General features: G+C 43.2%; 2 protein-coding genes across 2 annotated transcripts; both read right to left on the bottom strand.

The window, feature by feature from the left end:
- Window positions 1–3,871: 3,871 nt before the first annotated feature.
- LOC120041935 (serine/threonine-protein phosphatase 6 regulatory ankyrin repeat subunit A-like) lies at window positions 3,872–7,184 on the bottom strand. The gene is made up of 4 exons (XM_038986805.1): window positions 7,133–7,184; window positions 6,414–6,591; window positions 5,419–5,506; window positions 3,872–5,197 (listed from the first exon to the last, which is right to left on the bottom strand). Exons 1-4 carry the CDS (start codon window positions 7,181–7,183, stop codon window positions 4,828–4,830), a joined length of 687 nt encoding a protein of 228 aa, XP_038842733.1. The 5' UTR covers window position 7,184; the 3' UTR covers window positions 3,872–4,827.
- Window positions 7,185–10,775: 3,591 nt separating this feature from the next.
- LOC120041936 (ankyrin repeat domain-containing protein 1-like) lies at window positions 10,776–21,765 on the bottom strand. Its single transcript, XM_038986806.1, has 7 exons — window positions 21,399–21,765; window positions 20,966–21,053; window positions 20,643–20,803; window positions 17,894–17,972; window positions 17,270–17,340; window positions 16,976–17,155; window positions 10,776–10,923 (listed from the first exon to the last, which is right to left on the bottom strand). The coding sequence occupies exons 1-7, from the start codon at window positions 21,744–21,746 to the stop codon at window positions 10,870–10,872; spliced, it is 981 nt and encodes a 326-aa protein (XP_038842734.1). The 5' UTR covers window positions 21,747–21,765; the 3' UTR covers window positions 10,776–10,869.
- Between the last annotated feature and the right edge of the window lie 3,519 nt (window positions 21,766–25,284).

The raw sequence follows: 25,284 nt of genomic DNA, 5'->3' as shown, positions 1-25,284 counted from the left end.
GTCAAATTGCCATGGTCAGAGGCTCTTTCCTTTCTAGTGATTCTATTTCTACGGTCACATCATAATGCATCATATCTATGCTTGTGTCCGAAATAGCACCCTATTTCCAATATAGTGCACTTCTTTTGGCCGGAGCCCTATAGAGTGCCACAGTAATGAGTCAAAATCCCCATAAAACCTAGTAGTCAAACAGGGAAATGGTTCCAATCGTTTTCCCACCATACATTTTTCCCATAGTGGATTTTAGAAACACTTAAAATAAGGGCTGTGTTTCAGGTAGGCTTACCATTTTGATAACTGTGTAAATCTCTCTAGGACAAGGTGACTTTTATCAATATATTCGCCTGTATTTACCCCCCAAAATGAAATGCTAATTAGCTGTTAATGTGGCTATCATAAAGAATTTCAAATGCCACGATGATCATGCTGATCGAGGCAAAGGTAAGAATCTCTTGACTAACTATCTAATGTTAGCTAAATGTAGTAATTAATAAATTGGCTACATTTCTTTAAATGGACAATTCTGTGAACTGTTTAGTGCAAGTTTTAAATTGACACAATACCTGTTAGCAAAGGTGTCAGCTAGAAATGACGTTTAGGAGCTTGCAGGGATTTGTAGTTTTGCATGTCTACTTTGATGCTAATTAGAAATTTCGAATCTGAGAGTAAATAGAGCCAAATGTATTGCTAAAAGTCACCTTGTCCATGAGAGCTTTACATGCTTATAAAAATGTCACACCACGGTAAACCCACATGAAACACAGCCCTTGTTTTATGTGTTTCTAAAATCGCCTATGGGAAAAATTAATGGTGGAAAAACGATTGGAACCATTTCCCTCCCTGTTTGACCGCTAGGTTTTATGGGTATTATGACACCTCCACTGTGGGGCTATATAGACGGGTTGGTTGTTTAGCAACAACACTGGCAAGTAACTGTGGGTAAAATAGACAGGGTAAATAGACAGGGTTCGCTTAGAACGTTGACAACATGTAAACTATATTTAGTCTCTAAATGTTAATTGCAAACAAATACATTTGCATAATGAGCACTTGCTAGCTGAGGTTTAGAGTCATAACAAGATACACGCATTCCGGCCATTGATGAGCACGCATGTTTTTCGTGACGTCAGCCAACCAGTGTATGTATCTTGGTCAAAAGTAGTGCACTAGCCTACATAGGGAACAGGGTGCCATTTAGGACGGAAATGTGATGGTGGTGTCATAATAACCTTTGACCCTAGTCCCCCATTTGACCCACAACAGATTCTACTGTACCTTTAGCCAACTCTCATGACTCCCCGGCCATAGACTTTGTATTTTGATATTACAGAATGAATAGCACATAATTTTATTTATTTAACAATATTTAATCCACAGTAATTAATATAAATGGGGATTTAAAAATAATTATAAACTGGGTGGATAGAGACCTGAATGCTGATTGGCTGAAAGCCATGGTATATCAGACTGTATACCATGGGTATGACAAAACGTGTATTTTTTACTGCTCTAATTATGTTGGTAACCAGTTATAATAAATAGCAATAAAGCACCTCGGGGATTCGTGATATATGGCCAATATACCACATGGCTACGGGCTGTGTCCTAGCACTTCGGGTTGCGTCGTGCGTAAGAACAGCCCCTAGCCGTGGTATATTGACCATATACCACAACCCCTTGGGCCTTATTGCTTAAATAACATGCCTACCTTGAACTCTTTATTCTCCATGTCCTTGCAAAATCAGTACATTTCCTTGCCAAAATGCACGCTCCTCCAGCACTAGCGAGAATCACTGAACTGCTCCCGCGGTTTCTCATCAGTTTCAACGTTTATCAGTGATGACGTAACAATGCTGTACAGATTTGACGCACTTCCAATCTCGTGCTGATGCAGCGCTCTGTGCGGTTGTAAATTCACGCATGGAAATCCTGCGAGTTGTAAACAAATGTAGGCTACTATTGCCTTTAAAAATGTAATGTTGTGGACGCAATGCAAAATAAAATAGAATACATAACCCACACCGATAACCCAGAGTTCATCATTAAATAACATTTATTACTCATAAAATATACAGCCAACTTCAGATACTGAAAGAATTCATGGGCGTTTCGAATTCAGTCACTATTTCATATGTACGTGCTAGTTTCATCCGTTTAAAAGAATGAAAATGACACGAACAAACCTGTGAACCTCTTGTTGCTGATTTGGTGAACATAGCAAATGTATTGCACATATTTCCAGTTAAAATTATTTTCAAAAAGAGACAAAAACGGGGATTTGAACATGGAATCACATACAAGGATTGAGTGGTTTCATTTTTTGAAAAAGTTAAAGCAAGCAAAACCTGTTAACCTCTAACGAGCCTCAACCCCGGATCCGGGATCACCCCCCACCCCCCCCACACTGATTAGCATCGCTAGCATAGCGTCACAATTAAATAGTAGCATCTAAATATCATTAAATCACAAGTCCAAGCCACCTAATGAAAGATACAGATCTTGTGAATAAAGCCACCATTTCAGATTTTTAAAATGTTTTACAGGGAAGACACAATATGTAAATCTATTAGCTAACCACGTTAGCAAAGGACACGATTTTTTTACTCCCAACAGCTTTTTCCTGCGTCAGTAGCTATCACTAATTCGACTAGATAAAAATATATATAGCCACTAACCAAGAAACAACTTCATAATATGACAGTCTGATAACATATTTATGGTATAGCATAGTTTTTTTGGGGAAAAATGTGCATTTTTCAGGTATAAATCACAGTTCTACATTGCAGCTGCAATCTGAAATAGTGCTGACCCAGCCAGAACAATTACAGAGACCAACGTCATATAACGAATTACTCATCTTAAAACATTTCAGAAAAATACACAGCGTACAGATATTGAAAGCCCAACATCTGGTGAATCCAAACAATATTTCAGATTTATTAAATGTTTTATAACGAAAACAAAATGTAGCGCTAAATTAGCATAGCTATACAAGGCAGATTCGGCTAGGCGCCCACGGTCAGTTCACATGCACAACAGATATGATATAACATCGTAAATTGGGTCTTACTATGGCTGATCTTTCATCAGAATGTTGATCAAAGTGTCCTTTGTCAAGATGAGTCGTTGGTTCCGTTCAGAAATCTTCCTTTCCCACTCCATTTAGCACAGGTACCGGTCGAGTGGCACAGATCTCTCAAATGTAAATAAATTGTGACAACGGAACACCGCAAAACTCCCAAAAAAATTCAAATAATCTGATTAAACTATATTGAAAAAACATACATTACGATGATATGGTCACATGTATCAAACAAAATTCGACACGGAGATAGTTTTCATCCATAACGCCAGCAAAACAGTACACAATCGCAGCTCCAACTCGTGCGAATCAGCAAACCGGAAGTTGTCGGTCACGCCAAAGAAATAGGTCTTATTTCACGTCAGTACCAGATAAACAAAGAATTTCTCCTCTGACGTCTTCTTGACACCCAGAGGAAGGCGAATGAGGTGTGTTTCGGGTCATAGGGGGCACGACCATATATAGGCAGAGCTTTGAAGCCAGCATAACACATCTTGATTTTATGTTCTTGGTCATGGAAAGTGCTGTGAAATGACTTCTGTATCACTCAGAGACAAAATTGAAACGGTTTTAGAAACTAGAGATTGTTTTCTTTCCAATGGTATTATTTATATGCATGTAGTAAGAGCAATAATTGAATAAGAGGCAGTTTAATCTGTTGAGCAAATTATGCTAATGGGAAAATAGCACCCCCTGTATTCTCAAGAAGTTTTAAAAAACATTGATTATAAGACCAAAGACAAATAATATAGATATTTATTTTCCAACAGAAGAAAATCTAATTGCTGCTGTTCTACCATTGGTTTACAGTGTTTCTCCTCTCCAAGGGAGACATGTTTTCCACCTCACATGCCTCGGGATAGTATCAGTGCTTTTCACAAACGTTGTAGTACTTAGTGTGCATCATTGTTTTCGCTCATACAGTTGCCCCTACTCTCCTAACCACCCCTTAGTAACTAACGAAGGCACAAAATGATGACATAAATATCACAAGAAAGAATACATGAATTAATCATTTACTTTCTAAAATACTTTCTAGAGGCCAAAGGACAGGTAGGTTTAATAACACAAATGTAATATGTCCCATCAAAAAGTCCTGTTGCTCACATACCGGTATGCAAAACCAGCATCCCAAATGGCACCCTATTTCCTTTAGAGTGCACTGCTTTTGACCAGACCACTATGGGCCCTGTTCAACAGTAGTTTACTATTCAGTATAGGGAATAGGGTTCCATTTGGGATCATCAAATCTTTACAATTACTCATGAGAGCAAATACTACGATTTGTTGATTCCCACAGAGCTTAAGACATGAATGATTTTATTAAAATGTTTGTTCATAAAAAATGTATGATTTCCCCTCCTCCCACATGGATTACAGACAAGAGGCTAGGTGCGTTCTGACTGTCTTAGTGTGCGGATAAACAAGACAATCACTCTCATGAAAAATGCTTTTTCCACATCTTTTGGTCCCTGTCTGTTTTGCTCTCAGTGAGGTGCTAAAATCCCCTTGGACTACAGGTTATTGCCATCATAAGGCGTCTGTCTGTTGGCCGGACACTTTCTACCGTTTAGGACCTTTGTGGGTAAAGGTAAAGATGGGGTATAGAAGCAGCAGTTCCTCTGAAGTCCAGTATCTGCTGGAAGGACACCTGGTGGTACGAGAGGATGAGTGTGGGCCAGCCAGCCTGTTGTGCCTCCCCCTCTCCCTCCCCCCTTTTCTCTCTCTCTCAGTCTGAGGGACTTTTAAGGCTCCTGTGCGGACTGTCTCGGTTCGTGCCCTCCCGAAGCTGGCTGTGGTGATTTAAGACACGCTATATTTATGTGTGTATTTGTTTGTGGCCTCGGGCTCACTTCGCTGTCCCTCTGTCCAGTACGTACCGTTGTAGCAGGCCCAATGTATTGGCGTGTAGCCCTGGTTGTCTGTGATGACGGGGAGGGTCCACACTGACTGGGCGGTGTGTAGGAGCCACCGCAGCACCACGATGTGTCCGGACGTCTCCTCACTACCCTTCTGTGTAGAGCTGTTCTGTGCCATTTGTCTCTGGCTCCCTTGTTGAGCAGTGAGTACACACAGTCTGTGTGTCCGCTCAGCACCGACAGCATCAGAGGGGTTCTGATACACAAGACAACAGGTCATATTACAAACTGGTAATAACCAGGCTGAGTCCCAAATGGCAACCTATTCCCTATATCGTACACTACTTTTGACCTGAGCCCACAGGGCTTTGGTTTAAAGTAGTGCACCACGTAAGGTATAGGTTGCCATTTGGGATGCATCCCTAGTGTCAAAATCTCTTTATTTCAGGAATTGTATCCAAAACCCAAATGACTTACTGTCTATTCCCGTCTTGAACGTCCACTGCACTCTGGAGGTCAGCATTTCCAATCAGCAAACGCAAACACTCCGAATGACCGTTGGTTGCTAGAGGAAGATAAACAGAGAGGATATAAGAATGTGAGATGTTTGACCGTTGGTAGCTGGAGGAGGATAAACAGAGAGGATATAAGAATGTCAGATGATTGACCGTTGGTAGCTAGAGGATAAACAGAGAGGATATAAGAATGTCAGATGATTGACCGTTGGTAGCTGGAGGAGGATAAACAGAGAGGATATAAGAATGTGAGATGATTGACCGTTGGTAGCTAGAGGAGGATAAACAGAGAGGATATAAGAATGTCAGATGACTGACCATTGGTAGCTGGAGGAGGATAAACAGAGAGGACATAAGAATGTCAGATGATTGACCGTTGGTAGCTAGAGGATAAACAGAAAGGATATAAGAATGTGAGATGATTGACCATTGGTAGCTAGAGGAGGATAAACAGAGAGGACATAAGAATGTCAGATGATTGACCGTTGGTAGCTAGAGAATAAACAGAAAGGATATAAGAATGTGAGATGATTGACCATTGGTAGCTAGAGGAGGATAAACAGAGAGGATATGAGCAGATTGCTGGACGACTATAACCTTCACATGAACAGACAGATTTGTAGAACAGTGGTGTTGGTAGATGACATCCTCATGATGTTAACACAGCAGATAATAAAGAATTTTGGGGCTGAGGCCATCGAAGCCTGTCACCTGCTAGCGGTGTACCTGGCTCTGGATAGAAGTCTCCCCTGTGCACTGATCTAGGATCAGCTTACCCTCCCTAGATCCTCAATCATTAGTGGAGAACATGACAAAAAATGACCTTAGATCAGTGTCTAGTGGGCATGTTCACACTATACCAGACATTGTCGTCCTAGCAACATCACCAAACAAATGGCCATCTTGGTCAGGAAAACTTTTTAATTACAGAAGCTCTATGTGATATCCTATGTGTACCTGCAGCGTGAATGGGGGTCCTCTTCAGGGTGAAGTCTTTAACCAGGATGGAGGCTCCCTGGTTGATGAGGACGTCAACACACTCCACATGGCTTTTTAAGGCAGACAGGTACCTCACGTCTAGATCCAGCAGAGACTGAACCAGGACCTCCATAGCATGGTGGTGGCCGTGGTACGCCTGAATAGAAACACAAACACAGTCTCAAGCAAAGTCCAGTGGTACGCCTGAATAGATATACACTCTTAATATAATCAATGTCCTATAGTAGACCAGTGGTACGCCTGAACAGAAATACAGTGCTAGACCTCTAAAGTAGACCAGAGTCTTTCAATCGGGAGCCCATTTTTGCTCCCGCCCAGCATCAACATCTGAGGTCCCTGCCAAGCGTGGGATTGAGAAACAAACACTCTACTTCTCCTCTGAGGTTGATTAACTCAAATGGCAAAATAAGGAAACCATCATCACTCTGTAGAATATGCATGTATTTCACACTAATCAGGAATAGATAGGAATTTGGTGTGTGAGTCTGTCTGGACAGTCAACTTCCTGTGGAAAATCAACACCATGCCTGCATCCCAGATAGCACCCTATTCCCTATGTAGTTAACTACTTTTGATCAGGGCCTATAAGGATCTGGTCAAAAGTAGTGTACTAAATAGGGAATAGGGTGCCATTTGTCATATGGAGACCACTACAGGAGCAGGTAGGCTTTACTCACAGCGAGGTGTAGAGGGCTGATGGGAGCTCTGACATCAAAGTCGTTTAGCATGTCTGTCCCTGAGGTTTCAATTAGTTGAGGAAAGACAAGGACGGCCAGTTCAGACTTGTAACATATTTACTTGGAAGGTTAGTCTAGTAGCATGTGAAACATGGTAAATCTCAGTGACCAGCCCCTGCAGACATACTGGGGTGTTGCATCCATACCTTAAACAAGCAAGTGTGAGAAAGTTACCAACTGGCACTTACATCTAAAGGTGTTTCACTTGCAATCTGGAAAAAGAACATCAAGAGTGACAATGCGTCCACGACAAACATGCAGCCACACCTTAAAACCTACTGTTGGGTTCTGAGAATATGAAATATACTAATTCATGTCACTGAGGGAGAGAGCTTAATGTATAATGTTTACGTTATGTCAGGTTATGTTATTGTTAGCCATCTGGGATCCTCTGGGATTTTTTGTTTATTTCACCTTTATTTAACCAGGTAAGATAGTTGAGAACAAGTTCTCATTTACAACTGCGACCTGGCCAAAATAAAGCAAAGCAGTGCAACACAAACAACAACACAGTTACACATGGAATAAACAAGCGTACAGTCAATAACACAATAGAAAAAAAGAAAGTCTATACAGTGTGTGCAAATGGCGTGAGGTAAGGCAATAAATAGGCCATAGTTTCAAAGTAATAAATATTTTGCAGACTAACACTGGAGTGATAGATGAGCAGATGATGATGTGCAAATAGTGATACTGGTGTGCAAAAGAGCAGAAAAGTAAATAAAAACAATATGGGGATGAGGTGGGTAGATTGGGGTGGGCTATTTACACATGAACTATGTTTAGCTGCAGTGATCGGTTAGCTGCTCAGATAGTTGATATTTAAAGTTAGTGAGTGAAATGTAAGTCTCCAGCTTCAGCGATTTTGCAATTCGTTCCAGTCACTGGCAGCAGAGAACTGGAAGGAAAGGCGGCCAAAAGAGGTGTTGGCTTTGGGGATAACCAGTGAGATATACCTGCTGGAGCGCGTGCTACGGGTGGGTGTTGTTATCGTGACCAGTGAGCTGAGATAAGGCGGAGCTTTACCTAGCATAAACTTATAGATGACCTGGAGCCAGTGGGTCTGGCGACGAATATGTAGCGAGGGCCAGCCGACAAGAGCATACAGGTCGTAGTGGTGGGTGGTATAAGGGGCTTTGGTAACAACACGGATGGCACTGTGATAGACTGCATCCAGTTTGCTGAGTAGAGTATTGGAAGCTATTTTGTAGATGACATCGCCAAAGTCGAGGATTGGTAGGATAGTCAGTTTTACTAGGGTAAGTTTGGCGGCGTGAGTGAAGGAGGCTTTGTTGCGAAATAGAAAGCCGATTCTAGATTTGATTTTGGATTGGAGATGTTTGATATGAGTCTGGAAGGAGAGTTTACAGTCTAGCCAGACACCTAGGTATTTGTAGTTGTCCACTTATTCTAGGTCAGATCCGTCCAGAGAGTGATGCTAGTCGGGCGGGCGGGCGGGTGCGGGCAGCGAGCGGTTGAAAAGCATGCATTTGATTTTACTAGCGTTTAAGAGCAGTTTGAGGCCACGTAAGGAGCGTTGTATGGCAATGAAGCTCGTTTGGAGGTTAGTTAACACAGTGTCCAAAGAAGGGCCAGATGTATACAGAATGCTGTCGTCTGCGTAGAGGTGGATCAGGGAATCACACGCAGCAAGAGTGACATCGTTGATATATACAGAGAAAAGAGTCGGCCCGAGAATTGAACCCTGTGGTACTCCCATAGAGACTGCCAGAGGTCCGGACAACATGCCTTCCAATTTGACACACTGAACTCTGTCTGCGAAGTAGTTGGTGAACCAGGCGAGACAGTCATTTGAGAAACCAAGGCTGTTGAGTCTGCCGATAAGAATACGGTGATTGACAGAGTCGAAAGCCTTGGCCAGGTCGATGAAGACGGCTGCACAGTACTGTCTTTTATCGATGGCGGTTATGATATTGTTTAGTACCTTGAGCGTGGCTGAGGTGCACCCATGACCAGCTCGGAAACTGGATTGCACAGCGGAGAAGGTACGGTGGGATTCGAAATGGTCAGTGATCTGTTTATTAACTTGGCTTTCGAAGACTTTAGAAAGGCAGGGCAGGATGGATATAGGTCTATAACAGTTTGGGTCTAGAGTGTCAACCCCTTTGAAGAGGGTGATGACCGCGGCAGCTTTCCAATCTTTAGGGATCTCGGACGATACGAAAGAGAGGTTGAACAGACTGGTAATAGGGGTAGCAACAATGGTGGCGGATAATTTTAGAAAGAGAGGGTCTAGATTGTCTAGCCCAGCTGATTTGTACGGGTCCAGTTTTTGCAGCTCTTTCAGAACATCTGCTACCTGGATTTGGGTGAAGGAGAAGCTGGGGAGGCTCGGGCAAGTAGCTGCGGGGGGTGCGGAGCTGTTGGCCGGAGTTAGGGTAGCCAGGAAGAAAACATGGCCAGCCGTAGAGAAATGCTTATTGAAATTTTCGATTATCATGGATTTATCGGTGGTGACCGTGTTACCTAGCCTCAATGCAGTGGGCAGCTGGGAGGAGGTGCTCTCCATGGACTTTACAGTGTCCCAAAACCTTTTGGAGTTAGAGCTACACTATGCAAATTTCTGGTTGAAAAATCTACCAGACACTATCTGATACCAATTGAGCCTTGAGTTGGGGAGGAGTGAGCACTTTGGGGTAGAGGTCAGGTCAGATGAAGTGAGGAAGAACAGATATCACAAAGGTTCTGTCTAGCAACAGAGATGCATTGGCTGTTCAGAGGTGTAGGAGTAGACTCAGCATAGGAGAAAGGATTAAATATCAGTGCTTGTGTGAATATGTTTTTTGTCTAATGCAGCTCTCTTGACCCTCTGGGAAGAATAAACTTGGTTTAAGCTTTCATAGTGTCCGTCGAGTTTTTACTCTGAGAATTAGAACCTAACAGTTGGCACTGCGAGCAGGGTTCACCACGATTTGCAGTCGAACTAGAGATTCTGAATCAGTGAAACAGAAACAAGGTAGGCACAGTTCCTACACCTGTTATCACTAATTCTGACATCTTGGGGAGATGAGAGTCGTACGCTGAACCAATTATAGGGTACGGACCTAGAAAGCCTGAGCTTATTCAGTAGTCCCATTGTAATTATGACCGGTCGTAGCTTTGTGGTATATGGTAAGTCCTGGAAGGTAAACCACAACAGGTTGATACCTGCAAAGGGTAAGTCCTAGGGGGTAAGACCCGGGTGGGGTTGGTTACCGGCTAATACCTGCAACGAGAGGGTGAAAGTCTCAGCCGCAGAGGCCATGCGGCAGTAGAGTGGGTGTGGATGGATAAAGTGACATGCTTGTGTACTAGGATAAAAAGTTGCCATTCAGGGTTAGAAGAAAAGCATTAAGATACTCGAAAGCTGTTGGATTTGGGTGTATTAGCAGTAGCAATAGAGGTTGGTTTTATGCCCTGTTGGGGTGGGGAACCATGACAGATTATGTGGAAATAGGAAGACAAGTGTGAATAATTTTGGTAATGTGTGTTATCAACAACAGTGATATTTGAACAGATTGGAGATGACTATCCATAACAATGTAATCCTTCATACAGTGAGGTTAGGTTAGGTTACCATGCTTGTCCTGAACCACAGCTGTAGACACAGCCTCCTTCAGGTCCTCAGACACTAGCTTGGAGATCCGTTACAGGATGTCTGTCACCCCACTGAGCCCCTATTGCAGGTTAGGGGTCACATCCACTTGAATGTCCTTCATATGACGAACCTCCTACAGAGCAAATGAGGAATATATGATATTTATGATTCATGTTAGTAACAATACAATATGGGAATTTTATCCCAAAGCTACCTACAGCTAACATATATATTTATGTATGTGATCTATGTAAATAAAGGAATATAACACAGCTGTAAAACTGTGAGGACTATATGGTGGAGGCCTACCCATTTCCCAGGAGCATTGTAAAAAGTGGATTTGGGTACAGTGTTTATTTCCCCCTAATATCTTTGAATATTACACCTAAAATAATTAGGCCTACTTCTTTCTACTGCTGATCTGAGACCATTAGGGTTAAACATTACAGATATAAATGCAATATATGGAGTAGAAAAGATTGCCTGCCCACCAGAATCAACATATGTTCTACATGGTCTATTTCTATCTGAATGTAACACCTCAATCAAGCATGTTAATTGATCGTTAAGTCATGTTTGTCAGGTAAACGGTCATTAGTGGCCTATATAAGCCTCATACAGGCCATGTGTAGACATTACCTGTTGATAACACAGACTAGTTTCATGATCATGGGAGGTGTGAGAGAATTGCTGCGCTTTGTGTTGACTGTGGGGGTTGTGAAAGGGTGGTTCACTAATGTTTTATTTGGATTGAAGGGATTTGTTTGGGAAATATGCTCAACTTTATCAGTTGGAGATTAAAATTTTATTGTCTGTTTGTTCCGCATTGGTCATCTGCTATTATTAATATGTAGCTCTTTTGTGTCAACTCAACTTCTGTTAACACTTTCTCCTCAGTTTCTTGTTACCCTGTTGGAAAGTCCCAGAAGCAAGAGCAAGTCTCTCTGCAGAGGAGACTTGGAGGTAAGTGTTTCTTTCCACAACCCTTCTAGCTTTGTACTGTGTCTATGGTGCTGCTGTGTTTGACACTCATTCAACACCATAGAGTAACTTAGTTGTCTAAATAATGTTGTCAAACCCTTTGATTTGGTCATTTTGCTTGTGTACCTTAACCTACGTTTTTCAGAGCTGTCATCAAATGACGTCTCCATTGTGCATGCCCTGGCCTTGCTCCGATCCATAGGGTCTGATGCTAAACAAGACAGAAGGTAAGGTCTGAAACATACTTTTAGAACTGCGTTCAGTGGGGTACATGTTGGTCAACATTAAAATGGGAATTTGGCCGTGACCGTGTAGAACAGATGTGCTCCTGTAGAATACCCAACGGTTCCTTGTCTTTTCTCTAGAGTATTTGTTGACTAATGAAGTACAATCCCAAGCCTCTCCAAACCATGGTATCTCTCCAGCAAATGATGACCTGTCCTCTGAGGAGAAGCTGAGGTGCATGTCGTCTGACTACTCTACTGCTACCGCTGAAGCTGGGCCGTCTGACGATGTTGTACTGAAGCTATATCATGTTAGTACAATTGAAAACCTACATCTTATCAACATACTTAGTCCATCATTCTGACATAATAACACAGTGGAGGTGGACCATACAGTTGAGCTGTGAGGCTAACACACAGCCAATTCATTCACTGGGATAAGGACATTAGTCAGATTGTAAATGATGTGGTCAACTCATTACACATGTAAGCAGCCCAGTGGATTGCACGGCGGTCCTTGTCAAAAGCATTAATGTTGGCTCCTCTGGAGAGAAGCAGCCTCACCATCTAACAGGAAAAGGAGAGAAACAAAACACAGGCTGAGGCAAGATCTGCTAAAATCTGGCGTCAAAGCCTCTCGAACAAACTCAAGCATACAACTAGGGCTGTGACAGTCATGGGACTTCCGGTGTCGGTGATTGGTGTGCCATATGTACAGTCATCGACAACTGAAAGCCGATGGGCGTAACATTAGCGTGTTTAGGCTTAACTGTCTTGCTCAAAGGCCCGTAGGTTAACTTTTACCGAACCTCAACCCCGGATCCGGGATCACCCCCCACCCCCCCCACACTGATTAGCATCGCTAGCATAGCGTCACAATTAAATAGTAGCATCTAAATATCATTAAATCACAAGTCCAAGTCACCAAATTTAAGATACAGATCTTGTGAATAAAGCCACCATTTCAGATTTTTAAAATGTTTTACAGGGAAGACAAAATATGTAAATCTATTAGCTAACCCCGTTAGCAAAAGACACCACTTTTCTAACTCCATCAGTTTCTTACTCCATCAGGTGCTATCACCAATTCGGCCAAATAAAGATATTGATAGCCACTAACCAAGAAAAAACCTCATCAGATGAGTCTGATAACATATTTATTGTATAGGATAGGTTTTGTTAGAAAAATGTGCATATTTCAGGTAGAAATCATAGTTTACAATTGCACCCACCATCACAACTCGACTAGAATAAATACAGAGAGCAACGTGTATTACCTAATTACTAATCATAAAACATTTCTTAAAAATACACAGCTCACAGCAATGGAAAGACACAGATCTTGTGAATTCAGACAATATTTCAGATTTTCTAAGTGTTTTACAGCGAAAACACAAATCGTTATATTAGCATACCACATATGCAAACATTACCCGAGCATTGATTCAAGCCAAAGAGAGCGATATCGTTATCATCGCCAAAATATATTAATTTTTTCACTAACCTTCTCAGAATTCTTCCGATGACACTCCTGTAACATATTACAACATACATATAGAGTTTGTTCGAAAATGTGCATATTTAGCCACAAAAAAACGTGGTTATACAATGACAATACTAGCAAAACTAGCCTGAAAATGTCGGGCGCCATCTTTCACAGTGATCTTGTCTCATGGATAACTATTCATAAACTTGACTAAAAAAATATAAGTTGGACAGCTATCGAAAGACAAATTAGTTCTTGATGCAATCGCTGAATTACATTTCTAAAAGTATCCTTACTGTGCAATACAGGGTTCGCCAAGCGAAGCTATACCAAAAAAAATGGCGGAATATGCGTTTAACATTTTTCGACAGAACAACGATTTATCATCTTAAATATTTCTTACTATGAGGTGATCTTCCATCAGAATCTTGGGCAATGTATCCTTTCTTGGGTCTAATCTTCTTTTGGTCGAAAGATGTCCTCTTGTCCGTCGAAATGCCCACTAACGTTCGACCGGGACCCCGAAACGTGCCCGGCGCTTCAAAGTGCATCACATAGAAATGCCTCAAAATCGCACTAAACGGATATAAATTGCTATAAAACGGTTTAAATTAACTACCTTATGATGTTTTTAACACCTATAACGAGTAAAAACATGACCGGCGATATATTACTGGCTAAACAACAGCTTGGAAAGAGAGCAGGTCCGACGTCCATCGTGCGTCAGGCGCAGGGAGCAAAAGAACGGTACATCCGGTCTTTGGCCTTTTTATACAGGCCCTGATTGCGCAATCGACTCCATTCAAATTGTCACCACTTACTGACATCTAGAGGAAGGCGTGGGCAGTGTTTGTATCCTCATAGGATTTACAGGGACTTTAAAACTGACCTGGGACCAGAGGCCAAAATTTCTGAAATCTCACTCCCTATCAGGAAAAGTGCTGTAGAATGAGTTCTGTTCCACTCAGACATAATTCAAACGGCTATAGAAACTAGAGAGAGTTTTCTATCCAATAATAACAATAATATGCATATTGTACGAGCAAGAATTGAGTACTAGGCAGTTTAATCTGTAGAGCAAATTATGCTAATGCGAAACAGCACCCCCTATAGTGGCAAGAAGTTAAGGGGAAGCAAATGTTTTTTTTAAAGCATTCCATGAATCACATTTATAGACTTATGTAAGATAGTGGACTATTACTAATTTGGGTAGTCATCATTTAGAATAATATAACTCGATCACTGTTCAATGCAGCGTGTGGTAGAGTAAGGCTAGGCTGTCAGATGTGTTTCTCTTCACCAGATTTTTTGGGGGGCATTTTTAAAATGAATTATCATGCAATTCTACTACACTTTATGACTAAAGATTAGCAGAATCTTTTTCAATATGACTTTCAAGTGGCACTGACCCAGGGATAAAGTGAATATGCACAATCACTGTTTTTTTTTTGTAATGAGAGCCAACTTTTCCACCTCACTCCTCCTCCGACCTACTGTAACAATGAAAAAGGTCAGGTGAAGGGCAGAGGCTACCCACCCACCCCCAGGTAACTAGGCTATAGTTACCCCCAGTCCCCACATTTCACCTCACCCCCTCCCAATGAACTGACCTTCATAGATTCTCTCCTATCAGCATATACAGTTTAAGTCGGAAGTTTACATACACCTTAGCCAAATACATTTAACCTCGGTTTTTCACAATTCCTGACATTTAATCCTAGTAAAAATTCCTTGACGTAGGTCAGTTAGGATCACCACTTTATTTTAAGAATGTGAAATGTCAGAATAGTAGTGATTGATTTCAGCTTTTATTTCTTTCATCACATTCCCAGCGGGTCAGAAGTTTACATACACTCACTTAGTATTTTGGGTAGCCTTCCACAAGCTTCCCACAATAAGTTGGGTGAATTTTGGCCCATTCCTCCTGACAGAGCTGGTGTAACTGAGTCAGGTTTGTAGACCTCCTTGTTCGCAAATGCTTTTTCAGTTCTGCCCACAAATTTTCTATGGGAATGAGGTCAGGGCTTTGTGATGGCCACTCCAATATCTTGACTTTGTTGTCCTTAATCCATTTTGCCACAACTTTGGAAGTATGCTTGGGGTCATTGTCCATTTGGAAGACCCATTTGCGACCAAGCTTTAACTTCCTGACTGTTTTGATGTTACTTCAATATATCCACATTTTCCTACCTCATGATGCCATCTATTTTGTGAAGTGCACCAGTCCCTCCTGCAGCAAAGCACCCCCACAACATGATGCTGCCACCCCCGTGCTTCACGGTTGGGATGGTGTTCTTTGGCTTGCAAGCCTCACCCTTTTTCCTCCAAACATAATGGTCATTATAGCCAAACAGTTATATTTTTGTCTCATCAGACCAGAGGACATTTCTCCAAAAAGTACGATCTTTGTCCCAATGTGCAGTTGCAAACCGTAGTCTGGCTTTTTTATGGCGGTTTTGGAGCAGTGGCTTCTTCCTTGCTGAGCGGCCTTTCAGGTTATGTCTATATAGGACTCGTTTTACTGTGGATATAGATACTTTTGTACCACTTTCCTCCAGCATCTTCACAAGGTCCTTTGCTGTTGTTCTGGGATTGATTTGCACTTTTCTCACCAAAGTACGTTAATCTCTAGGAGACAGAACGTGTCTCCTTCCTGAGCGGTAGGACGGCTGCGTGGTCCCATGATGTTTATACTTGCATACTATTGTTTGTACAGATGAACATGGTACCTTCAGGCGTTTGGAAATTGCTCCCAAGGATGAACCAGACTTGTGGAGGTCCAAAAGAAATTCTGAGGTCTTGGCTGTTTTCTTTTGATTTTCCCACAGTTTGAATGTAGGTCTTGACTAATTGACTCAAATGATGTCAATTAGACTGTCAGAAGCTTCTAAAGCCATGAAATTGTCCAAGCTGTTTAAAGGCACAGTCAACTTAGTGAATGTAAACTTCTGACCCACTGGAACTGTGATACAGTGAAATAATCTGTCTGTAAACAATTGTTGGAAAAATTACTTGTCATGCACAAAGTAGATGTCCTAAATGACTTGCCAAAACTATAGTAAACAAGAAATTTGTGGAATGGTTGCACAACGAGTTTTAATGACTCCAACCTAAGTGTATGTAAACTTCCGACTTAACTGTAGAGCAGATCTGCTGATTGTGGTGCATCAAAAGATAGTTGGAGAGAAGATGTACACAGTTTAATAGATGGACAAAGTCAGCAGAACAATAATAAATAGTTACCGCTGCTATGGGTAAAGTGTATCTACGTCAATAATTTTTTAAATAAAAAATAAATAAAAAGTTTGCAGTTTTGACGGTTATTTTATTTTCATGGAGGTCTTCATCCAAAACTGTCAATGTTATCCAATTACCATCACAGCCCTACATACAACCATTGTAACTAAGGGGATGCATCATGAATTCAACCTGGGGATAGGACAGGTATAAAGTGTAGACTACAGTGTGTAATCATGTCCATGCTAATTGCTAACCTCCAGGTGTCCCCTGAAGACTGCATGGTGCAGCGCCGTGTGCCCGGCCTGGTCCGACACGTTCAGAGCCTTGGCACAGCAGACCGCCTTATTGGCTGCAGCGATGTGGAGCGGCGTCTGCCAGTTCTTGTCCCTGGCGTTCACATCAGCAGAGTGTTTCAATAGCACCTGGACTGCCTCCTACAGGAGCACAGTTCAAATCATGTTCAACTTTGTTTAAAGTGCATTTAAAAATCACAACACACTGAACAGTAAAACACATATGCACAGGTGTGTGTGTATTAGTCCACGTACCTCACTGCAGGAAGCCACGGCCCGGTGCAGAGTATTGAGACACTTGTTGTCTTTGGCATTTACTCTGGCTCCTGGGACACAAAGACAGGGGACAGACAGACTCTGGGGTGATAAGGCAACAACTTAAATAGCTGGAGCACAGAAATCAGTGTCCAAAATAACACCCTAATACCTTTTATCGTGCACTACTTCTGACCAGGGCACATAGGGCTTTCCTTAGGGCTCAGGTCAAAAGTAGTGCACTATATAGGGAGCCATTTAGAAAGTACTCAAAGCCTCTTGTAGAGAGCTATTCTGGGACATGGACTTTCATTACACAGCAACACTGAAGGAAAATGTCATGTCACTGAGTGGAGAGGAGTAGAAGTAGCTCAGCCAACGTGAGACGAGGTGCAACCCACAATCATGAGGACATTTGGGAGGAACAGGTGCGACTCTCGCTCACAATTTAAATCTTGATGCTAAACTTATCAAGTTAAAATCGGGACGTTTCAGCTGTCAATGGCCTTAATTATTTTTTATTTTTTATAAATACGTCGGCTGCACATAAGATCTTTAATGGTGGTAAGTATGAGGGAAACGGTCACATGCAAACACAATCATTCTCTTCAATGATAACCTTACCTGATAGTATGAGTAGCTCTAGAATTTCTGTATCTCCTAGATAGGCAGCGGCATGCAACGGTGTCCGCTTCTCATTGTCCTGTAGGGAAGAGCCAAGAAGTGTCATAGCTGTTTCATATTCAGCCATTGTGGATACAGGGATACATTTGATTTTAATCGTACTCGTTTATACATTGTTATGGCTTGGATACTTCAGATGACAGCTGGATATTTATGGCTCTAACTAGCCTACACACTGTAACTAGGCTACATACTGTAACTAACGGTATTCAATTGCGTTTCCTTTGAAAAGGTGCAGATGGACTCAGCTTGGAACCAGCTATGTAGTATCCACTGTCATCTTCGTGATAATGCTTTATACTGTTGAGTTTCTCTTTACAATAACAAAAAACAACCCGCTAACCTTAACCGGGGATGCAACAGATTGGCGATGAGGCACCGGAGTTTTTGTCCGAAGGGGAACAGAGCGAGCAAGAACGTGTTACCTCCATGGAGACGGTCTGTGTAGAAAAGCTAGCACGGAAGAGGTCGTTCGGCAAGGCCGAGGATTTCCACCTCGAGGAAAGTTTTGAAGCTAATGGGCTCAAGTACGAGGATATGTCTAAAACCATTTTTCTGATGATTGTTGGTAGAAAGACTATTTGTTAATGGGGACTTAATGCGCCACAGAAACCAAGTGAAAAAACGCTGACAGAGTTGGTTGCGCTGTTAGTCACTACATACCGAGGACAAATTGTATTGCTGAAAGATGCTAGTTTCATGTAAGGAGTCAGTCAACTCGAGGGAGAGTCGATTAGTGAGTAACGTTACTTGGCTAGTTTAAGTAAATTCAGTCTGTCAGTACGTGATATGTGTGTGGTGTTAAAAGTGCAGAGCTGAGAGACCGTTTACTGAATGTAGCTCACACAAGACTTAACATTAGCACTGACTGTGAATATGGGACTTTCTTTTGAACAAGGAAAAGCACACTGCAGTTTTCACAAAATACTTTCAAAGCAAATGCAGTTGAGAAGAAAAGCGTTGCTAAGAAAACGGAGGCAACCCGTAAACCATGTTACCATTGTGTGGGAAAAGGGCACAAGCCAGATGAGTGCCGCTATATGGATTATGAGTGTCTGGAGTGCAAGAAGAAAGGACACATAGCCAGGACATGCCGCTCGCGTCAAGTGGGAAACAATTAAACGAGGCAAGTGACATGGAATAAGCACCTGGATGCTACTGAGAGAGGCCTCCTCACTGTGACTGCAGAAAGACGAGTGGAGCGACGATGATCAGGGCAGCGCACACCAGCGAGAGAGAGGACAAGAACGTCATTCCAACACAGAGGAGCATTGCATCGCCCTCAAGCGCCAGAGTTTGGAGCATTACATCTCAAATGAGAGTGAGAACTCTGATAAAGGGACCTCAGCCGTTGTCACCACTGACTATGAGTTGGGTAATGTAAAAGGAACTGAACTGGTTGCATTAGAGGTAAAGACTATGTGTATGTAAGGATAGATGATGTGAGACTCAACATGGAAGTTGATACAGGTGCAGCAGTTTGATATCAGAGAGGTTGTTCAACCGCAAGTTCAAAAGTGCAAAATTGAGCCCTGCAAACTGGGTGTTAAAAACATAGTCATTAGTTCTAAGTGGGAAAATCTCAGTCCCTTGACTGTACTCCCAAGTGTAATGGGAGTACAACGTTTTTAGACTTGCTGGTGGTAAAAGGAAATGGTCCTGCCCTGCTGGGTAGAGACGGGATCAGTCGGTTGACGCTAGACTGGTCACGTGTACACAGAGTAACAGCTGTAGAGACAGATGGTTTGTGTGAAAATATTGATGTGTTTCAGCCAGAGTTAGGAATGCTAAAAGGTATCACAGCCAAGTACATGTAACTAATAGGGCTGTACATCATTTCTGCAGTCCTCGCCCAGTGCCGTATGCACTTAGAGAAGCTGTTGAAAAACAGCTAGTTACGGTTGGAGTCAGAAGGGGTCCTTACTCCAGTTAACTACAGTCAATGGGCTGCTCCAATTGTGTGTATCCTGAAAACAGACAATACTGTAAGAATATGTGGAGATTACAAGGTAACTATCAATCCGTGGCTGGAAGTAGATCAGTATCCCTTACCAAAAACACAGGACTTGTTCACAAAGCTGACCGGGGGTGAGACGTTAACAAAGCTGGATTTGTCACAGGCATATGAGCAAGTAGAGTTAGAGGAGCGGTCTAAGCACGATCTCACCATGAATACACAAGGGGTTGTTTTAAGGTCAACAGGCTTCCTTATGGTGTTGCCTGTGTGTCAGATATTTTTCAGAAAATTATGGATCAGATCCTACAAGGTATAGAAGGGGTAATCTGTTATATTGATGATATGCGTGACACAGAAGAAAACATGAGAAATCTTGTAGAAGTCCTAAAAAGACAAAGCCTGCAATCAGAATGTTAAAAGAGAGATGTTCTTTCTTCCAGAACAGCATAGCCTATCTAGGTCATGTGATAGATGCAGAAGGGATACACCCCATGAAACAGAACTGAAGCTATTGAGAAGGATCCCATTCCTACAAACACCACTGAGCTCAGGTCTTATCTTTCGTTACTTAACTATTATGGCAAATTCATTCCAAATCTGTCTACCATAGTTAAGCCTATGACCGCTCTACTGCAGAAAGATGTAAAATGGGAATGGTCCCAGAAAAGCCTACGACACATCTACTTAGTAGCCAGGTGTTAGTTCACAACAACCCATAGCTGCCGCTCATACTAGCCTGTGGTGCTTCACTGGTAGGTGTGGGGATGCAACAGCCCTGACTATGAGAGGGCGTTTACGGGACTGGGACTCCTGGGGAGCAGGGGCCAGTGTGGTTGTCAGGTCCTCCTTGGGTGGGGAAGTGGATGGAACCTCTGGAACCTCACACTCAGCATCTGTGATAAGAATATTTCATAATCAGAAAATGAACGTGTGTGTTTGTCTGTCTGTCTGCCTGTCTATCCGTCTGTCTGTCCGCCTGTATCTGTAGTCACTGTTTTAACAAGCTGGCCATAGGGTGATACATCAATATGACATTATCGATGCTTATCACTTACTCTGTGAAATATGAGTCTCTCTGAGACGTTTGGTAGGCAGCGCATCCTGTTCAGGGTGGCTCTTCGGTTCCCCTTTTGTCTTGAACAGCTGTTGACAAAACACATCAGGACAACTGAGCCTGTGTAAAATATATGGTATGCATCCCAAAAGGCACCCTATTGGCTACGTAAGGCACTACTTTTGACAAGGGCCCATAGAGCTCTGGTCAAAAGTAGTGCACTATATAGGGAATAGGGTACAATTTGGGACACAACCATTGACTCTCTCCCATGTGTATTAGGATTGTATTACAGCGACCTCACTCAACCTCCTAATGACAATGACAACAGCATTGTTCTAATGCTGAGAGACATTAGGTTTAGTTTAATGAATCTGTAGGGTACATTTCAGCCCTGCCTTACAGAGGTCATCTCCAAACACTGAGCCCCCTACCTTCATCCTGATCTTTGGAATCTTGCCAATTTTGGGGAGGAAGTGCCACTTCCTGTTCTTCTTAGTCTCCTCCCCTCTGGCAGAGGGAAGGCGGGCCATGCCGTCAGCCTTTACATCAGCCGGGCTAAGGCTCCTGGCAGGGAATTCCTCAGTAGCATTAAGGTCAGCCACAACACCATGAGTGATGTCACTTGCGGCATTGCTGGTGTCTAAATAAGAAGAGCAAGCTGGTGTGACTGACCTGGGTACAATAACTGGGAGAAGAGGACGCAACAATGGAAAGCAGTCACTGCGTTCCAAAAGGCATTCTCTTCCCTTTATAGTGCACAACTTTTGAACAGGGCCCATAGGGTCTGGCTCTGGTCAAAAGTAGTGCACTAAACATGGAAGGTGCCATTTTGGACACAACCAGTGAAGTTCACATCATAAAACGCAATGTGTCATGTTACAATTAAGTCCTATGGAGATGAGGTACTTTCACTTACCACCCTCCATTGCGGACTTGGACAGATCAGTCAGGCTGTCCATCACCATGTCTGTCATCAACTTGATGACCTGATCCAAAACCCTGTCAGCAGTGGGTGGCATAGGCCTACCCAAACACTGCCCCAGGAGTCTGCTAACAGAAGTGTGGGCAAAGCTGTAAACGAGCTCTGACGCATCGTCCTTTGACAGCTTCCTCAGTGCTGGATTTGGCAGCGCTGGTTGAGAGAGGCTTCTGTGGCCAGTCATGGATTGAAGCTGGCGTCTTATGGTTCTCTCTTGAATGAGACCATGGACCTTTGCGATCAGGTTGCCAGACGCATCTTGAAGGGCTTCAATTGACAGAAGCCTATCCAGATTTTCTTCTGCTGAAGTCATCTCTGGGTCGTCTGTCTTCAATGTGTCCATTATAGTTTTCACTATGATACTGGTGTCAGATATGTTAATTTCTTGTTGGCTCACAAGCGCTGACTGTGAACCTGTCTTGTCCATTGCGTTAGAGGTATGGCATTCTGTCCTTGTGATCTCATCGGCAGCGCTCATGTCAGGCAACAGGTCAAGGCTCTCCAGTAGAGAGTCTAACATGTTAGTGGCTATCAGACACTCCTCACTTGCATTCTGCCCAACAGATGAACTCTCAGAGTTGGCCAATCTGCACTTGATCACATTTAGGATCAAGCTGAGTGTCTTCTTTGCAGTTTTGCTAAAGCCTTCTTGGCTGAATGCCACTGTTCCGTCTTGTAGAGCCACGAGGTTCACAACTTTCACTCAATCCACAACCATGGAGAGGAGAGGCTCTCTTCAAACTGGTGTCGCTCACAACTAACATACTCCTGGTGGGCAGACTGACATCCTCACTGCATGTGTCAATTAAATGGTGGTCTGTGGAGGAGCCACTCGAAGACACAAGGGCTTTAAACCTTTTAGTCAAACTGACTTTTGAAAATGGCTTCTCACTTCTCACAGACGGAGGGCGGCTCCTGTCCTTAACAAGAGCAGTGTCACGGGACTTCGAGCATCTGAGTGTCTCCACAGGGGTGAAGTCCAGCACATCTTTGGCTGTGGTGACTGACACGGGTGGAAAAGACAAAAAGACGTTCAGTCTATCCTTTACTCTGTGGTACATGATTTGAGCAGCAAAAAATGAGTTGTCAAAGACAACTCTGGGATTGAGTTGGGACTGCAGCTTTTTCTCTCCTAGTGGGAAGGAGTCTGCGTCCTCCACTGTGTACTGGGATACACTTTCAAGGTCTTGCATGACCATATTCACTATATCTTCAGTTGTAGAAACCACATGGTGTGAGAAGGTGATGCTAGGCATGCTCTGTGGCAAAGAACAGTTGGCTTCGCTAGCAGCTCTGAGAATGGCCTCACGCACAATCTGTTTGGCCTTAGCTCGGAACTCAGCACTGTGAAAGCTCTGGATGGAAATGTTAGAGGTTCTGCTGGCTGCACTATGCCACGCTCACGCGATCTCGATCTCAGCTGACGTCACGTCACTCGAAATGCTGAGGTCCTCCAATTTCAAAATTATCGAGTCCAACTTCTGGTTGAAGTCGAAGGACGCATTTGACGTGTTCTCCCCAACGGAAGCGAAGCGGTCTTCCTTTGAAGTCTCCAACCTCAGCACCGAGATCACCTGTTTGATGACCCCTTTAGTGCAGGTGTCGAGGGTGAGCTGGTGGGCTGAGGCTGAGGACATAGAAGAGGTATTACTGTCTGTCTTCTGTACAGGAGATACCTCCACAGTGGTCTCAGTTACAAGTAGTCCAGTGTCATAGAGCTCAATTTGCACAGGAGTATTTTTTCCCTCAGTGAGAAGGTGAGAGGTGAAAAGCTTCCTCAGTTTGTCCAGGGTTTTGGTATAAATCTTCTGGGAACCTGAACTCACTTCCACCCAGAACATTTTGCGACCTGATTTCGTACGCATGGAGGCCTTATTGACCTCAAATACCTCATGCAGGTCGGAAATAATTCCACCAAATAGATCAGAGGATGCCTCCTCAATATTCTCCGTGGAAACACAGACAGACAGAACTTCCGACAGTTTCCCACAAGTGTCAGTTTTATCCAGCATGCCAGTATATGTCACAGCTGCATCCTGAATGGCCTGAGTGATGCATTGCTCAGCTTTGACGATATACTCCTCCACTGGTTGACCATGGAGGATGTCAACTTTATCAGCAGGGAGCACCTTCTGAATACTCACATTCTCCTCTGATGGGCGTGGACTGTTGAAGATAATGCTCTCAGTGACCATGTTAGAGGAGGCGAGAGATGAGTCGAGAAGCAAAGACCTGTATATTATCGAGGTGGACATCTCTGGGTGCTTTATCATAGCAGCCTCCTCCAAAATGGCCGACGGGCCCTGGAGGACGTCAGAGATATCCATGTCCTCAATGGTCTCTACCAGAGACGATAGTAGGTCTCTGGCTGACAGGTTGGTAGGTCTCTGGCTCTCGAGCTCCGTTTTGATTGCTTGACAGACAGTTGCTGCAGCAACAGCAGAGCTACAACACAACTGCTTCAAGGTGGAGTCAGAAATAGATGATGACAGATCTGTCATGGACATGGTGGAGAGTTGACTCTCAGAGACAAAGGGTCTGAGTTTGACAGACACCTGTCTGACCAAGTCCCCAGCAAGAGCTCTCATGTCTATTGCTCCACTAGCTGAGTTGTAGGAGCAGGCACTCTGTGGCCTTGACGGGCTCCTGCTATCCAAAAATCCTGTTATCCCAAAAACCTCAAGTACAAGATCCACAACATCGGATGACACTTCTGTCATTCTGTTGTTGGACAGAAATTGACTTGGATGAATGGTGCCTGCATTCAGAGTCCAGTCGCAAATAGAGTTGTCGGACTGACTCTGGACTAGTGGAACTAGACAGGTTTCACTTGGACCTTGACCAAAGAGTTCTGCCATTTTGAGCAGAACTGATCTTAAGACCTTTGACTTGGAAATGTTCAGCAGTGGGTCGTTGTTGGACAGTCTGGTGGACGGTCTGCTAGCCGATCTCTGAACAACTAGGCTTTGTACTTCTGCCGAAATGGCAGTGAGAAAATAGGTCAAGGGGCTGGTCGCTCGCCCCTTGTTTCCTCCGTTGGCTTTAGCCTTGAAGATGCTATCTATGATGATGACTATAACCTGTCCAGCCAGAGGACCCAATATGGCCTCAAGGTCCCTCTCTAACTCAAGGGGAGACTTGTGGCCATGCGCAATATGCTCTATGGCATGGGAATACATCTTAGCAGACACCATGCTTAGCATCTCTTGGGCAAACTGCTGACTTGCTGAGATACTACCAGACAGCGGACCTAGAGTTCCCTGACTGAGACTTCGCATTAGCTCAGCCAATCTGGAATTGAGAAGGTTCATAACCAACTCTACAATACCCATCATAAA

The sequence above is a fragment of the Salvelinus namaycush genome, unplaced genomic scaffold, assembly GCF_016432855.1.
Source record: "Salvelinus namaycush isolate Seneca unplaced genomic scaffold, SaNama_1.0 Scaffold580, whole genome shotgun sequence".
NCBI classification, from domain to species: Eukaryota; Metazoa; Chordata; class Actinopteri; order Salmoniformes; family Salmonidae; genus Salvelinus; species Salvelinus namaycush.
This window is presented reverse-complemented; position numbering and strand designations above follow the sequence as displayed.

Excerpts from the sequence above, each read along its gene's own strand:
- LOC120041936 (XM_038986806.1), bottom strand. The coding sequence starts at position 21,746 with ATGGGCCCTGTTCAAAAGTTGTGCACTATAAAGGGAAGAGAATGCCTT. Across the intron at positions 20,804-20,965 it reads AGAGACTCATATTTCACAGA|ATGCTGAGTGTGAGGTTCCA; the intron begins GTAAGTGATAAG and ends TTCTTATCACAG. Across the intron at positions 17,156-17,269 it reads CCGTGGCTTCCTGCAGTGAG|GAGGCAGTCCAGGTGCTATT; the intron begins GTACGTGGACTA and ends GTGCTCCTGTAG.
- LOC120041935 (XM_038986805.1), bottom strand. The coding sequence starts at position 7,183 with ATGCTAAACGACTTTGATGTCAGAGCTCCCATCAGCCCTCTACACCTC. Across the intron at positions 5,507-6,413 it reads GACCCCCATTCACGCTGCAG|CAACCAACGGTCATTCGGAG; the intron begins GTACACATAGGA and ends ATCTTCCTCTAG. Across the intron at positions 5,198-5,418 it reads GTTCAAGACGGGAATAGACA|AACCCCTCTGATGCTGTCGG; the intron begins GTAAGTCATTTG and ends CTTGTGTATCAG.